Below are 17,457 nucleotides of genomic sequence, written 5' to 3' on the forward strand. Positions count from 1 at the left end.
CCCAGAGAAGCTTTAATTTGCATTTCTTTAATAAGTAATGATTTAGAACAATTTTTCTTATGACTATGGATTGCTTTGATCCAATCTGTAAATTGCCTTTGCATATCCTTTGACCATTTGTCAATTGGGGAATGGCTTTTTTTTAAAAATATGACTCAGTTCTCTGTTTATTTTAGAAATGAGTCCTTTGTCAGAAACATTAGTTGTAAGGATTGTTTCTTAGTTTACTACATTTCTTTTAATCTTTGTTACAGCAGTTTTGTCTGTGTAAAAACTTTTTCATTTCATGTAATCGAAATTATCTGGTTTGATTTTAGTGATGTTCTCCATCTCTTCCTTAGTCATAAACTGCTCCCCTTTCCATAGATCTGACAGGTAAACTAGTCCTTGATCTTCTCATTTGCTAATAGTATTGTTTTTAATGTCTAAATCCTATATCCATTTGGATCTCATCTTGGTAAAGGATGTGAGGTGTTGATTTAATCTAAGTTTCACTTCCAATTTTCCCAGCTGTTTTTATCAGAGTTTTTATCCCAATAGCTGGACTCTTTGGGTTTATAAAACAGAAGATTACTATAATCATTTCATTCTATTGCACCTAGTCTATTCCACTAGTCCACCACTCTGTTTCTTAGCCAATACCAGACAGTTTTGATGACTGATGCTTTATAATATAATTTTAGATCAGGTAGGGCTAAGCCCCTTTCTTTTGTACCTTTTTTTCATTGAATCCCTGGAAATTCTTGACTTTTTATTCCTCCATATGAATTTACTTGCAACCTTTTCTAATTTGTTAAAGTATTTTTTTGTAATTTTGATTGGTATGGCAACTAAACAGGCAGTTTAGTTTTAGTGGAATTGTCACTTTTATTATATTAGCTCTCCCTATCCATGAGCAGTTGATGTTTGCCCATTTATTTAAATCTGATTTAATTTATGTGAGAAGTGTTTTATGATTTTTTTTATTTTTTGTTTTTTTGCAAGGCACTGGGTTAAATGGCTTGCCTAAGGCCACACAGCTAGGTAAATATTAAGTGTCTGAGGCCAGATTTGAACTCAGGTACTTCTTACGCCTGGGCCGGTGCTCTATCCACTGTGCCACCTAGTTGCCCCCTATAATTGTTTTCAAAAAGTTTCTGAGTCTGCCTTGGCAAATAGACTCCCAGGTATTTTATATTGTCTGAAGTTATCTCGAATGGGATTTCTCTTTCTAGCTCTTCCTACTGTATCTTGCTAGTCATATATAGAAAGGTTGAGGTTTTATGAGGGTTTATTTTATATCCTGCAACTTTGCTAAAATTACTAATTGTTTCCAGTAGTTTTTTGGATGATTTCTTGGGATTCTCTAGGTATACCATCATGTCATTTGCAAAGAGTGAGAGTTTTGTCTCTTCCTTCCCAATTCTAATTCCTTCAATTTCTTTTTCTTTCTCTAAATACTGAAGCTAACATTTCTAATATAATATTGAATAGTAGTAGTGATAATGGGCATTCTTGTCTCATCCCTGATCTTATTGGGAATGCTTCTAGCCTCTCCCCAATGAATATAATGCTTGTTGATGGCTTCACATAGATACTGCTTATTATTCTAAGAAACAGTCTATTTATTCCTACACTCTCTGATGGAAAACTGCATTTTAAATTAAGTTTATCAGGAATTAAAGTAGTGCTTACTATTTGCACCCCTTTGATGATTTTGCTTTTAAATGGCACCCAAGAGGACAATATATATTTTGAGACACAAAAGCCTAAGAAATCAGAAAAAATACTAAATTATTTAGGAAAATTTCTGCTCTTAGTTAACTAAAAATCCAAGGGTTTCTTTTTTCCTTTAAGTTTCATTATTAGTTTAACATATGGTTCAATTTATAGGGTAGCTTCATATCATTTTTTTCAATTTGGAATTCTTGCTAACTTTTATTATTTTCAAAATAATATGTGGGAGGGTGGCTAGGTGGCACAGTGGATAGAGCACCGGCCTTGGAGTCAGGAGTACCTGAGTTCAAATCTGGCCTCAGATACTTAATAATTACCTAGTTGTCTGGCCTTGGGCAAGCCACTTAACCCTATTGCCTTGAAAAATCCAAAAACATAACAAAAATAAACACAATAATATGTGAACTAAAAAAGTACCTAATATTTTAAAAAATTGGTTAATTGCATAGGTGCAGAAAAAAATTTTCTCTTCTACTGAATTTTATTTTCATCTCATGTATATTTTTTCTTGCTCCCAATTCTTTTCCTACTGTAAAAAATTTTACAACTGGTATGTTTCATGTTTAACATATATAAGAAAGTCTCTATCCAAATAAATTGTGGGAAGTCTGTATTTAACTGTCTGCCTTGTTTTTTAATTGCTTTTTTTTCAGATCCCTGGAATTCATTACAGTGTCCAGACATTTGGGAATATCTGTGAATCAGTGTCACAATTTTAAAATATTGCTAATTTGCATCCTTGATATATATTGTAGTAAAGGGAGTCTTAACTGCTCTTTCTTATACAAATCTGATTGTCTTAAGTATACAAATAGCCAGGAATGGTTCTCAAAAGAAGTGCAAATTATCAGCAGCTACATGAATGGTTGCTTTAAGTCTCTGAGAAAAGAAATACAAATCAAACTTATTCTGAGTTTTCACTTCACATCCAATAAACTGGCAAAGGTAGAAAATCCATGCTGAAGGCCTCTGGAAATATAAGGAGATTTTGTAGTTCTTTTCGACATCTTTCCATGCTTTCTGTTTTTTTCTTTTTTTTTAATTTATTTTTATTAAAGATATTATTTGAGTTTTACAATTTTCCCCCAATCTTGCTTCCCTCCCCCCACCCCCACCACCCCCACAGATAGCACTCTGTCAGTCTTTATTTTGTTTCCATCTTATATCTTGATCCAAATTGGGTGTGATGAGAGAGAAATCATATCCTTAAAGAGAAGAGAAGTCTAAGAGGTAACAAGATCAGACAATAAGCTATCTGTTTGTTTTTTTTTTTTTTCTAAATTACAGGGAATAGTCCTTGCACTTTGTTCAAACTCCACAGCTCCTTATCTGGATACAGATGGTACTCTCCTTTGCAGACAGCCCAAAATTGTTCCTGATTGTTGCACTGATGGAACGAGCAAGTCCTTCAAGGTTGATCATTGCCCCCATGTTGCTGTTTTTCTGGTTCTGCTCATCTTACTCAGCATCAGTTCATGCAAATCCCTCCAGGTTTTCCTGAAATCCCGTCCCTCCTGGTTTCTAATAGAAGAATAGTGTTCCATGACATACATATACCACAGTTTGCTAAGCCATTCCCCAATTGAAGGACACTTACTGGATTTCCAATTCTTTGCCACCACAAAGAGGGCTGCTATAAATATTTTTGTACAAGTGCTTTCTTTTAGAAGTTTTGTTTAACTTGCTTGATTCTAGACCTTTTTATCCTCTTTTGCCTATTAGTACAAAGCTAACCATCTATCTGCTCTATTTCCATTTGAGTCTATGACTCTTGATCTTACTGTGCATTATGTGTGCCCATCATGAATTTCTTCATTGTACTTTGAAGCACCCATAACTTTTTTTCCTATGAATATCTGACACGCCACTGAAAAATCATAAGCTTTTTGCTCACTCTTCTCCCAAGAGAATTGAGACATCTTCCCAATTTATCTCCTTCACCTCTACTTAAATGAAGAGAGAGCCCTTCTTTTTTCTTGGTAAATCCCTCAATAATGCTCAGTCCTACCCCTTACTCTTTTCCCAGCAGATTGCCTTTACTATTATTCTCATTCTACAGTCTCACAGTACACTCTCCATTTGCTACTTCTTTCCTATTTCCTATTTTTAAAAAACCTTAACAACAGATGTCATCTTTTCATTCCCTGTCTTGTGTCACTTTTTTGCTTCTTGACTGAATTCCTTAAATTTACCTACTCTAAGTTCCTCAATTCCTGTCTTTACTTCCCCACCTTTGGTAATCTGTCCTCTGAGTACATTTTTCCAACTAAATTACTATTTTCACTAGTGGTTTCTTGATTGTCAGATTTAATTGCTTTTTCACTTTTAATTACCCTATTGTACTACCCTTCTCCCCTCTGGCTTTTCATAGCACTACTTTCTTTTGTTTCTTCTTTTGTGTGTTGGTTTGCTCAGTCTCCTTTGCTGAATCTTTACCCAAGTGGGTCCTGCTAAAACCATGAGTGCCCTAACTATCTTTATTGGACTTCCTCTTCTCCTGTGTTACTTCATTTGGTGATCTCATTAGTTATGTGGTTTCAGTTATGCATATAACTCCCAGATGGGTGGACAACTAGTTTTAAATTGATAGCTACAAAAGGCTAGAAGAGAATACAGGAAATTATAAACATGAAAATCATTAACAGCAAAGACTGGGATTGAATGAATAGTCTATAATATGCATCAATTATGTGCTTATGTTTCTGGAGTCCTTCAGTATTGACTGTTTTTATATATCTTGTTCTTATCTTTCTCTTTATCTCTCATTCCCCATGACCAACTATTTTCTTGTATTTTAAATGTGGATTTCCATTTGGTATCACAAACTCAATAACTCAGTATCTTTTCCCTCAAGCTCTCCTAACTTTCATATATCTCTTATAAGTACTATTATCCTCACAGTCACTGAAACTCACAGTCTTATTGACATCCTTGACATTTACTCTCCTTCCAATCTGGTAATCAGCTTTTATTCTTTTTATTTTTACATGATCTTTCATATGTGTTTCCTTTTCTCCATTCATACAGTTACCATCTGTGTCCAGGTCCTCTTCACCTTTCATCTAGATTTTGCTTACAGCCTTCAGTTCATTTCTCTTCCAAAGACTTTTCCACAAAGCTGCCAAAATGACCTTAATTTTAGGATTGATTTTTGTCACCTCTCTTCTGCGTGCTCCATTGACTTTGTTATTACTCCCCTCCCCTTTTAGAGTGTGACACCTTTTGGGCTATTAAGAAAGACTATGAAAAGTTTTTTTTTTTTTTTTAGAATTTTTGCCTCCTCCATGAATTCTGTGACCCAAATATTCTGATCCACTTTATGTTTCTTGTATTCATCCCTCTATCTCCTAAGTCTTTTTAGTGACAGGCCTTTTCTGCTTACTTCTGCCTACCACTTTACCTGATTTTCTTCAGGACTCAGCTCAAATCCCACCTGGTTCTTTTTATTCTTTGTGCCTTCACTCTAAGATAACCTTCCATTTATACTAGATGAAAGGTGAAGAGGACCTGGACACAACTGGTAACATGTGAATGGAGAAAAGGAAAGATATATGAAAGATCTTGTGAAAATAAAAAGGATAAGATCTGATCACAGATTGGATATGTAGGAGAATGAATAGTCAAGGATGTTGATGAGCTTCAGTGAATGTGAGGATAATGGTATTTATAAGAGAAACATAAAAGGTAGGAGAACTTGAGGGAAAAGATATTGAGTTTGAGATGCCAAATGGAAATCCAGCTTTAAAATTCAATGGGGGGTCATGGGATGAGAACTAGAGAGAAAGGTAAGAATTAGACATATAGAAGTAGTCAATAACACATAGTTATTGTGTTCCCCCCATTAGAATTTGAGCTCCTTGAAGGCAGATAGTATTGATTTTGTCTTTCTTTTCATTCCCAGTGGCTTTTGCATGGTCCCTGATTTGTTTGTTTTTTTATGGGAAATCAAACTTTTATTTTAATTGAATATATGTTCATATGTATAAACTCATCAAGTTATTCCCACATTCAGTTTTCCTCTGTCTCCACAACTATGAACTGTTTTAAAATTTTTATTGATTTATTTTTTATTGAAGATATTATTTGAGTTTTACAATTTTCCCCCCAATCTTACTCCCCCCCCCACAGAAAGCAATCTGTCAGTCTTTACTTTGTTTCCATGTTGTACACTGATCCAAATTGAATGTGATGAGAGAGAAATCATATCCTTAAAGAAGAGACAAAAAGTCTAAGAGATAACAGGATCAGACAGTAAGATATCTATTTTTTTTCCTAACTTAAAGGGAATAGTCCTTGAACTTTGTTCAAACTCCATGCCTCTTTATCGGGATACAGATGGCACTCTCCATTGCAGACAGCCCCAAATTTTCCCTTGTTGTTGCACTGATAGAATGAGCGAGTCCTTTAAGTTTGAACATCACCCCCATGTTGCTCTTAGGGTGTACAGTGCTTTTCTGGTTCTGCTCATCTCACTCAGCCTCATGAACTGTTTTTTTTTTTTTTAGAAAGATTTTATTTATTTTGTGTTTTACAATTTCCCCCCCTTCTTGCTTCCCTCCCCCTATCCCCACAAAAGGCATTCTGTTAGTCTTTACATAGTTTCCATGGTATACATTGATCTCAGTTGAATGTGATGACAGTGAAATTATATCCTTAAGGAAGAAAAATAAAATATGAAATAGTAAAATTATATAATAATATAACACTTTTCCCCCCTAATTGCTGATAATAGTCTTTGGTCTTTGTTAAAAGTCCATACTTCTTTCTCTGGATACAGATGGTATTCTCCATTACAGATTGCTCAAAATTGATGGTCCCTGGTTTTGAATAAGTGCTTTATGGATCCTTGTTGGTTGACTAACCAACTGGTTGTCAGCCATACTTAATTCATGGTTGTTGAATGAAATGTATAAATGAAGAATCATTTCTTAAGTATTTATTAAATTAAGTATTTATTTAACTTAATGAGTATGTGCAGGGAAGTTTGTTAAGTATTTGGGGGATACAAACAGAGCAAAATAAGATTGTTTTCACCCTCAAGAACCTTACATTCCCCACATAAGAAGTGAGAGGTTGAAAAGTGGGAACTACATACAGGGTGTGTGGCCAAAAAATGTTAAAATGAAAACTCACCATTTAGGGTCCAGGGCGCCAGGATCTGGAATTCAAGTCCTTTTTGGAACTGAAGGTCTGACACCCTTGCAGCTATTTAGATAAATCTGTATCAAAGCAGAACTTTTCTTTCCTATTTTCCCAAGAAAAAGCAGTTCTACTCTTTTTCTAGATACAGGCATCTCATGACTTACAGGGGTAGTATATTCCACTTTACAACAGCTGTAATTTTGGGGTAGTTCTTCCTTCTTTCCAGCTGAAATTTGTATGTCATTTTCTCATGGGGTAAAAACAAAGCAAGTATGATCTGTCTTTAAAACTGTATTTGTGTGTTTCCCTGGTTCTTCTCATTTCCAGCAAGGAGAGAGGTTATTTAGGGCAGAAGTTCAATTCTGACCTGGGGACAAAAATGGGGAAGATCACATATATTTTTGGATGATAACATCTTGATGGCTTCTCAGTTTGCTACCTATTCTCATATTTTGTTTTGGCTTGTTAGTAGTCTCTGTCTTCTCCTTCCTATGTAGATAATATATATTTAGTGTTAATTTTTAGCACTTTTGTTTTCCTTAGAAGCACTCTTCACAGTCAATTTGGGCAACTTAGATGCTTTATGATAAAGCATTTGTTAAAGTTATAATCTTAAAATAAATGTGTGCCTTTTTACAGAAAAATGATCAGGATTATCTTAAGCTTAACTCAGCTTTATTCATCCTTGTAGAGGTCCAAATAAATATGATTACCACGTATAAGAACATGCACGTATCCCTCACCGTTTGTTATCGATCTACCTGACTTTTGGGGTGGAGCTATCCTGTTTTTTAAGGTCCTAAAATTTCCCAATACATATATTTTTCCATTTGCTACATATTTTCCCCCTCTTACCTCCATTTTGTACCGAGTCTTCATAACTTGTCCAATGTTACCCAGCTAGATAATTATTAAGTGTCTAAGATCACATTTGAACTCAGGTCCTCTTGATTCCAGGACTAGTGCTCTATCCACTGAACCACCTAGTTTCCCCATGTATTGAAGTTTTTAGATTAGACTACTGAAAACAGGAAGTTCTTGGAAAATCTTTTTTTGTAGGTTTTTTTTTTTTTGCAAGTCAATGGGGTTAAGTGGCTTGCCCAAGGCCACACAGTTAGGCAATCATCTAGTGTCTGATTTGAACTCAGGCACTCCTTATTCCAGGGCTGGTGCTCCATCCACTGCGCCACCTAGCTGTCCCGTTCTTGGAAAATCTTAATGTGAGTGCCAGTGAAAGAACCTTTTATTCTTCATGTATTTAAGTCCTACTTCTCAAAAAAATATCTTCTCAAGGTTAACAAAAATTCTTTTTTTCTTTTAGTTTGTTTTTGGCAAGGCAATGCAGTTAAGTGACTAGCCCAAGGTCATACAGCTTGGTAATTATTAAGTGTCTGAGGCCATCTTAACACGAATTCTAGTATTTTAAAATATATATTCCTTAATTAAAAAATTAAACATATATTTTATCTAAATCTAACTATGAGTCAGGTACAAATGGATCATTAATTTTTTTTCATTTTTATATCTTTTATTTTGAATGGTTAGACATTTTCTATTAGATAATGCATAATTGTGCTATCTTGAAATTGTACAAGAGAACAGTCCTTTTTATCGATCAGGTTTTTTTGCTTTAGAAGTAGTCTCTCAAGTTTGTACTTTGTGAACCATCTAAATTTTTAATGCTATTGTTCCTCTTCTCCCATATTCACCTGGAAAAGAAATCTCCTAATTGCAGTCATACAGCAATTCATTCAGCATTTTATTATTAACCCTTTTATATTTAATTAATATATTTGAACCAGTATGATAATAAATTTATTTTCTTTTGTTTGCATTGAGATTTTAAGTACTTTTTCATATGTAAACTAAATTTTTTAACCAAATACTTTTGAAATCTAAGTAGCGTATTTCTGGCAGCTTTTGCAATAGTGAGTAAATTAATTTCAAAAGCCATTTCCTAATAGAGTATTAATTAAAGGATGTAAATAAGCTGTTTTCAAAAGAAAAGCTTAAAGAATTTAAAAACCAAATGAAAGAATACTGCAAATCACTAAATAAAAATAATGAATGAAAATACTCTTGAGTTATACAAATTGGCAAAGATGACAAAAGATATAAATAGTCAGAGTTGGATGAAATGTGGGAACATAGACAAACTAATGCATTATTGGTAGAACTATGAACCAGTGAAATCATTTTCTAAAGCTTTTAGAAATTATGCAAATAAAATGACTAAAATGCCCATATTCATATTTACTCATTATTATTAGCCTTATATCTCAAGGAGGTCATTAATCAAAAGTTCCCTTATTCAACAAAATGTTCATTGTACCACTTTTTGTGATAACAAAGAACCAGAAACAAAGTTAATGTCCACGACTTTTGGAATGGTTAAGCAAATTGTGGTGCATAAAATGCAATAGAGTATTACTGTGCTGTAAAAAACAATAAGTTTAATAATTATAGAGAAGCATGAAAATATCTCCATGAACTGATCTAGAGAAACAGAAGCAGGCTCAATAAAACAATATAGACAGTGATTCTAACGAAATAAAATTTTGAATTAAAATATTCAGAATTGAAAGCTGCAAGACTGTAAAGAATAAGTGTTGCTCAAAAGAAGTTATTTGAGGAATCGTGGCCCTCCCACTTACGCACACCCCCCCTTTGCAGAAGTGGGAGGGCCACAGTTTTTACACTTTGCAAACATTTTCATACTTTTTCAGTGTTTTGGTCACCTTGATTTACCCCCTTTTATCTTTCTTGTATAGAATGTTACATAGGCTATATCATATAGGATGACTCTGGAAGAGGGAAGGAAAGGGATACCAAGGAAACATAAGATGATTTATAAAAATAAGAGTGTCAATAAAAGTTTTTTTTAAAGAGAATTCATTCTTGTCAGTTTATTTTTGTTTGTATTGAACTAAAACCATCTATATAAAATTATTTGCATATAAGGAAAATTCTTTAGAAATTGTCAATAGCTATTTTTGGTTGTGAAGACTTTTATATTCTTTAAATGTAACTGATTACTTATATAATATGCTTTCCCATATTTCCTAAAGGTACATCAGTGTTTCCAGCATGAGTGATATGTTTTCGTACAAATCTAGGTATCCAAACTGAGCCTGTATGGAACATCCTCCATTTATCTTTTATCACATGATTTATAGTTTTAACCTCATTTCATAATTAAAATAATTGATTAAATTTTCAGTTTTATAATCCAGGAACTCTGCCAAAAGAGCAGAGTAAGAGTTAACACTGAATTGTAAGCTTCTGTATAAACAAAATAGCTCATTCTCAGGTTCCTTTAAAACATTTTTGTTAATAATTGCATCATTTGTGGACTATCACCTTATAGAGGTTGGCTACCTTTGATCTCAAAAAAGCTCTTTGAAAGACTATCATAATTATAGATTGGAAGATTGAAGAATGGATTTGATTTTTTAGATATAGAAGCTGAATTTAGATCTAAGCCCAGCATTTTTTTCTATCTATTTAACTTAGGGTGACTAATTTTTCTTGAGCAATATTTTTGATCTGTAAAAGGAATGATTGTTCTATATGATCTCTATGGTCTCTTCCAACTCTGAATAAAGTCATTTATAATCCCCAGTTATCTTGATTATAGGCAACATTCTTAGCTGAAGAATAATATTCTTATTACTGGTTCAAATTTGGCAAACTGTTATGACTATTTCAAAATTGTGCTTTCTATATAATAAAGTACCCTTAAGTATCCAATATATTAATTAAATAATTGAATAGAAGTACTGTGGTAAAAGCACCTGGATTGGAGATAAGGAGAATGCTAAATTCAGAACCTGTCTTCAATAGGTTACTAATTCTGTAACCATGAGCACACTATTCAACGTGCTTTAGTTTCTGTCTATTTTGTAAAATGAGAATGTAAAACTTACAGTATTTTTTCCCAGAGTGGTTACAAGAAAGTAAAATGTTTGACATACCTAAAAAATCTCTCATACATACATATGTGTGTGTGTGTGTATGCTGACTATTCTTATTATGAAGTATATATGATAATGTTTTAACAAAAAGAATGGTTGTGACTGTATGGGGAAAGAATTAGAATCCAAGACAATAGAGAATAGTGGAAAGGGCACAACTGAAAAATATCATGTCCTCAGTTCTAATACTAATTTGTTCATAAACTAGCTAGGCATGGACAAATTATTTTCTGTGTCTCCATTTTCTCGCCTGTAAAATGAAGTGGGGTGAACTAGATCATCTTCAAAATATTCTTTGATTCCTTTAAAAGAAGGAAGTAAGTCAGGAGGAAAGAAGAAAAACATAAATGAAGAGAAGGAGAGAGAAGAAGGGGCATCTCTGTGTTAGGCCTTAAGATAAGTGTTTTTCAAATAGTTTATCATTTGATCCTCACAACAACCCTGAGTGGTAGCTGGTATTGTTGTTGTTGTTGCTGTTGTTGTTATTATTCTGATTTTACAGTTAAGGACACTGAGGCAGAGTTAAGTGACTTGCTTGAAGCAACATAGCTAGCAAGTATCTGAGGCTGATTTGAACTTGAGTCTTCCAGATTCCAGCCCCAGAATGCTACTCATTTTGTCACCATTTAAAATTGAGATGCATTATTTTTTCAGAATTAGTTTTCCTATAAGTTTTCGAAAAATACCTGTTGTCTTCTCTATTTTCATGGTTTTTTCCCCCTCCAAGTAATGAATGGTAGGTATCTCTTGAGTGGTAACTTAGCAATATATATTTCTATTGGATTTTAAACATGGGAATGTATTAGAGTGGGATGAGGGATGGGAAGGGAAGCTATATCTTAGACTATAGACATTGTTTTTGGTAGGAAAATACTGATTGTGTTGACCATGGAGATAAAACTCTTCATCAAATTGAATTCAGTGATAATGAAGAAATTAGAATAATTTTTACTTTTTAAGATGATGCAAAGGGTTATTTTAGCTTCTTCAGCTTAACTTCTTTATTAAAATTCTTTATTAATTTATAAAAAATTAAAAATTGACTAAATACTTAAGTATTAAAATTGTCTTGGGAGATAATAATCAGAGGGCCAGAGGGAAGATGGAAAGATTGAATATGAGAAAAAATCTGGAATCTAGGAGAGTGTGAAGATACCTAAAGGCATAATGGAAGGGGGAAGGTCAGTGGGGGAATTAACCTGAGAAGCAGAGTAGGTTTGGGGAATAGGTGGTGGTAAAATTATGGAATGAGGTAGTGAGGAGAACCACACAGGAAGCATTTAATAAAATTCTTGTTGATTGATTTTTGCCTCAGTGGTTGCTATCTGTAAATCACAGGTAGTAAGGAAGTAGGATTGTGCTAGCAGTAGAAAAAAAATTTGATTAGGACATCCACCCTTCCAGGATTGGGAGGTATTGACTCTGTAAAATAGAGAGCTGGTTTTGAAACTAGTTGAGTATCAGACCAGTTATCCATGTAGCTCAGTGAATGTCTAGTAAGAGTTTTCAAGTTGGAGTTGAACTAAAGATGGAAGCCTTCCAAGACTGTGCACTCCCTATGCTGTTGCCAGAAGCCTTCTTTCAGGCACTGTAGGACCTGGTGTCCTGAAGATTTGGTCTGGGACACACACACACACACAAACACAAATACATATCTCTGTACTTGTTACATCCCAGCTGACCCCTGGCTGAATGCAAACTTCTTGAAAGCAGAGATTTTTGTTTCTGATTTTATAATACCAATCCCTGTAACACAGTGAACATAACAAGTATTTAATAAATAGTAATTGATTTGTTGCTAGTCAAATTGAATTGAATTAGCACACTATTCAGTCACTTAGACTGTTATACAAATGAAAAACATTATAACTAAAAAAAATTGAGTTTGTGTTATCTGAGTGTTTTAAACATAGCTCTGAAGAATGAAAGATAATTTAAAGCTCCTGTTTTTCCAAAGTGAACTGCAAGAAATGTTTGTTTATTATTTTAGGTTCAAGCATCACCAAAGTCATTTTCTTCCCTCCCAACTTAATAGTGGGGTCGTTGCAGGGACCACAAACCTGTTTTGTAAGGCTTCTAAGGTGGTACAGTGGATAAGATAGGGATTAGAGTTCAAAGGCTGCAACTTACCAACTGTTTCTGCTTCTTAACTTCTCTCGGTCACAGTTTCTTCATCTTTAAAAATGGGAATAGAAGAACCTATCTTATAGGATTATTATGAGAATATAATTAGATAACTTGTGGTAAGCAACACTAACTGTTTTCCCTTTAACCCAAATCATGGTTAGAAAAACATGGTCTCTGTACTTTAGGATTCTTTACATTGAAGCATTTAGAAAAGTTTTACCATTTGGTATTGAAAAACACTTTTTTTCAGAGGATTGGACTATATGTATATTTATGATTTCTGGAAAACAAAATGCAAGATAATTTATTTGAGTTTCAAAAACAAATAGCATGTAGCTGGAATTAAAATTGACTAAATTCTTAAGTAGTTTATTTTTTACAAATAGTTTTCTCATTTTAACAGTCATTTATGAGAATTGTACTTTGATATTTGCTGTGGTTCATTTTTTAAAATACACACATATATATATATATACATATGTGTATATATACATATATATATATATATATATATATATATATATATATATATATATATATATATATATATTTCATGGTATGAACAGAAGCCTAAGAGTTAACATGGGAATTTCTTCTATTCTTTCTTCTATTGTCAAATGCCCAAATTTACAGCCAACTTGATGTTATGAAAAATTCTAAGATAAATTCTCTTAATGATGTTCATGAGCAGCTGAATCTATACCTTTCGTAACTTTACTTTTTTTTTCTCTGCACTTCTGATTTTGTGAACAATGTATCCCATCACACCCACTCCTACCCAGATTTCCTGGTAAACCTGGGTATAGTAGGGATTCAGTGGAGTCCAAACTGTTTTCATTAAGTTCTGTAACATCATGGATGGTTTCTACACAGAAGAGTTGTGCATTTGAACCTGGGCCGGCAACAGAGAACAGCAGAAGGCCAAAGGCTCTGAAAGATGACCCAAAAGCTGGAACCTCACAGGGACTCTGTGGTTCATTTTTATAGAGATCTACAGTAGATGTCATTTTCTAGAATGCTTTGATTTGGTTTAATTATAATAATCTCAGATTATGTATAGTGTAGGTGAAAGCTAATTGTAAACTGTTACTAAGCATGATATCAAGTTAAAACAATCATTCAAAAAGTCTTATTTTGCTAATAGCCATGTCTTCTACCTCCCCACTCCCCTCTCTGCCCCCAAAAAGAAATTCACAAATCCAATAGCCATTTCAAATAAACACAAACAAGCACACATACACTTATTTTGAGTTGTAAAGTTGCAAGTTGAGCAAATGTTAACTTTTTTTTTTAATTACTCTAGATGTCATGTCTATATCTGGAATTTTTGGTGGGTCTTTAATAAAGAATTTGTTCAAAATTACATCATAAAGATTTTTTTAGGAGTTAGTAGTCCATTAATTCTTTTATAAAACATTCTAGTTTGGTTTCCATTTTATCATCTTTTAAGGTCAAATGTGACTTTAATGTTGCACAAAGAGACAGAGATTGATAATCTAGGAAGAATAGCTCTCTAATGTGATTTATATCTATGGATTTTATGTCAGATATGAAAAGTTGCTGCTCAAATTGTAAAGGAGGATCCATTAAAGAGCACTTTAAACCATTTTACTACTTAGCTTACCTTGGACAGTTGTTTTTAGAATTATGCCTTTTTAAGCAAACTTTAAAGTTACTGCTTAGCAAATCTTTCCTAAGTACAATTGGAGAAACTTAGGAAACTATCCTAATATTATTAAACAGGATAGAGATAATGTTTTTTTTCCAAACAGCCTTCTGTCATACAAAAGTTTCTTCAAGTCTTCTATGGGGATGTAGCTTCTACTTTATAGATTTCAGTGTAGACCTTTATGGAGTAAGGAAGTAATGAGAAATGTGGAAAAGAGCAGATAGTTTTCAGTGCCATACTTTAAACATTTTGTTAACTTCAGGATAAGAATTCAAAATAAATTGTATGATACTTTGTGAGTGTCTAGAAAATTCACAATTCTGTTTTATTATTATATTGTGATATTTCCTCTCCCCTCTAAATATATGACAGCTGATTAGTGTTTAAACCTCTACTCATATTCTTGAACTAACTTCTAGTTTTTATAGACTCTTCACACTTCCTGAACTATGTATATAAAGTTCTGCTTTTTAAATTCTTTAATTTTATTTCAGTCCTTAAATTGTGCCTCTAAAAGGGAGGGAAAATCCTTATTTGGGGATAAAGAAGAGGATTCCTAGGTAGATTTTGAGTCTAGAAGAGGAGAGTTTAAGTTTATTGCTGATGAAAGTTTTTGAATATGCTTAGAATAAGTTTTTTTTTAGGTTTTTGCAAGGAAAATGGGGTTAAGTGGCTTGCCCAAGGCCACACAGCTAGGTAATTATTAAGTGTCTGAGACTGGATTTGAACCAGGGTAATCCTGACTCCAAGGCCAGTGCTTTATCCACTATGCCACCTAGCCGCCCCTAGAATAAGTTTCACTTGAACAACTGTTAGAGGAGATGTTCTGTACTATCTAGCCCGGGAATTAGCCATTTACTTTTTTTTTAGGTTTTTTGCAAGGCAAATGGGGTTAAGTGGCTTGCCCAAGGCCACACAGCTAGGTAATTATAAACTGTCTGAGACCAGATTTGAACCCAGGTACTCCTGACTCTAAGGATGGTGCTTTATTCACTATGCCACCTAGCCGCCCTAGCCCTTTACTTCTTGAAGGTTTGTGGAACAAGAACAATCATTTTTACCTTATTTAATCTCCCAAACCTATCCAGGGAATATTAGTTAAGTTTTTAAGGTTGACATTCATCCCAGATATTAAGATGAATTTTTCATTTTTATGTTTATTCCTTTCGCCCTCCAAAATATGATTTCAGTTATGTAACTGCACAGCGTAGTGGATAGAGTGGAATACTTGGAGTCAGGAAGACCTTTTAGTGGAGATGTGTCTCAGATATCTAGCGACTGTACAGTCATGGGCAAGGCAATTAATCTATCTGAACCTCATCCATAAAATGGGCATAATAACAAAATCTGTACTTCAAAAGTACTGTGAAATTTAAATGAAATAAAGTACTTTTCAAACCTTAATGTGACATATATATAGTGACAGATCTTAACTATTTTTATTCTAAATATAAATGTTTCATTCTGTGCATTTATAACTTTTTCTAGAAATTTAAAAAATTATCAATGTTTTTTCCTCTTCCAAGTCACTATGTGCTCAGTATTCTGCTGATAAACGAGAAGAGGAGAAGATGTGTGATCACTTAATAAGAGCAGCAAAATATCGGGACCATGTGACAGCAACTCAACTTATTCAGAAAATTATCAATATCCTGACAGATAAGCATGGAGCCTGGGGAAATTCTGCACCAAGGTAAAGAAATTTCTCTAAGTTTTGAATACTGATGCTCTGGCTGACCTATATATGAACATTTGCTTTTAGATGTGCCCAGATCCAAATAAGTCACAGCAAGTCTAATTTTGTTTTTATGATTTATGATGAATCTAAAATGAATAAAAATGAGTAAAATGATGAAAAATGAATAAAAATGAATTGGGCAGAGAGAAAAAGAGAGATTATTTTGTCCTTTGTAAATCTTCTGCTTCTTTAAATTAAACATAGTAAGTAATTGCATGCATAGTTTATTAAGGAAGCAATTTAAGAACACTTTTACCTGCATATATTTATTTCTTTTTTTAGTAAAAGTTTTATGGAAACATATATTTGGTAAACTACACTTGTAAGTGAAACCCTGTCTAGATAAGAATAATTTGAAAACTAATGCATATTTAAAATATCTTGAGTTTTAAAATGTTATGAAAAATATCTTTTTGAAAAATTGTCATAGAATATAGTATGACAAAGATAGGAGTAGTTCAGTACTGTAAAATAAAAAAATATAAAAAATATAAAGAAAAGATTCAATTAATCTTTTGTACTTAAGAATACTGATTTTAATATCTTAATTTTGATTTTATCTTCCTATACCACTGTATATTGGAGGTGCTTAATAAATATTTATTGACTAATAAAAATATGATTGCTTCTTCTAGGTTTAGACTAGATCAAATGTTAAAAGAAACTTATTATATTTTTCCACATTTTACTGCTTAGAAGTTTAAATGTACAGTTTATGAAAAGAAATAATGATATAATCTCGATACAATCTATAGATGATTGTCATTGTTTTCTATGTTCTTTTTCTGAGGAAGTTCTTTTACTGACAAAAAGTGGTAGGGTATAATGGACAGGAAATTATTACATTATCTTAATGTCTTTTTTGTCAGTCAACAAATATTTAATTGCTTAATGTGTTCTAGATATTCTATTATGCATTATTGTCTATTTATTTTCAGGTAAGCCATGTTTTAGCTTGTTTAAGGGGCCACTCCAAACTTTAAAATGATATATTTATATTGACTAATAAGTAGTTATTTTTATTTATTTGTTTAGAATACAGAGTTGAATTACATCTATGGAGATATGAGTAGTTCTTAGTGATTGCTCAT

General features: G+C 33.1%; 1 protein-coding gene across 4 annotated transcripts in view; it reads left to right on the forward strand.

Moving 5' to 3' along the window:
- The window catches only part of LRBA (LPS responsive beige-like anchor protein), an 832,197-nt gene that overhangs the window by 409,618 nt on the left and 405,122 nt on the right, over positions 1-17,457 (forward strand). For all 4 annotated transcript variants that reach the window (XM_074229149.1, XM_074229148.1, XM_074229150.1 and 1 more), the window contains exon 36: positions 16,155-16,321. In XM_074229149.1, the coding sequence (XP_074085250.1) occupies positions 16,155-16,321 (167 nt within the window). The remainder of the gene's footprint in view (positions 1-16,154; positions 16,322-17,457) is intronic.

Source organism: Macrotis lagotis, chromosome 3, assembly GCF_037893015.1.
Source record: "Macrotis lagotis isolate mMagLag1 chromosome 3, bilby.v1.9.chrom.fasta, whole genome shotgun sequence".
Classification (NCBI taxonomy): domain Eukaryota; kingdom Metazoa; phylum Chordata; class Mammalia; order Peramelemorphia; family Peramelidae; genus Macrotis; species Macrotis lagotis.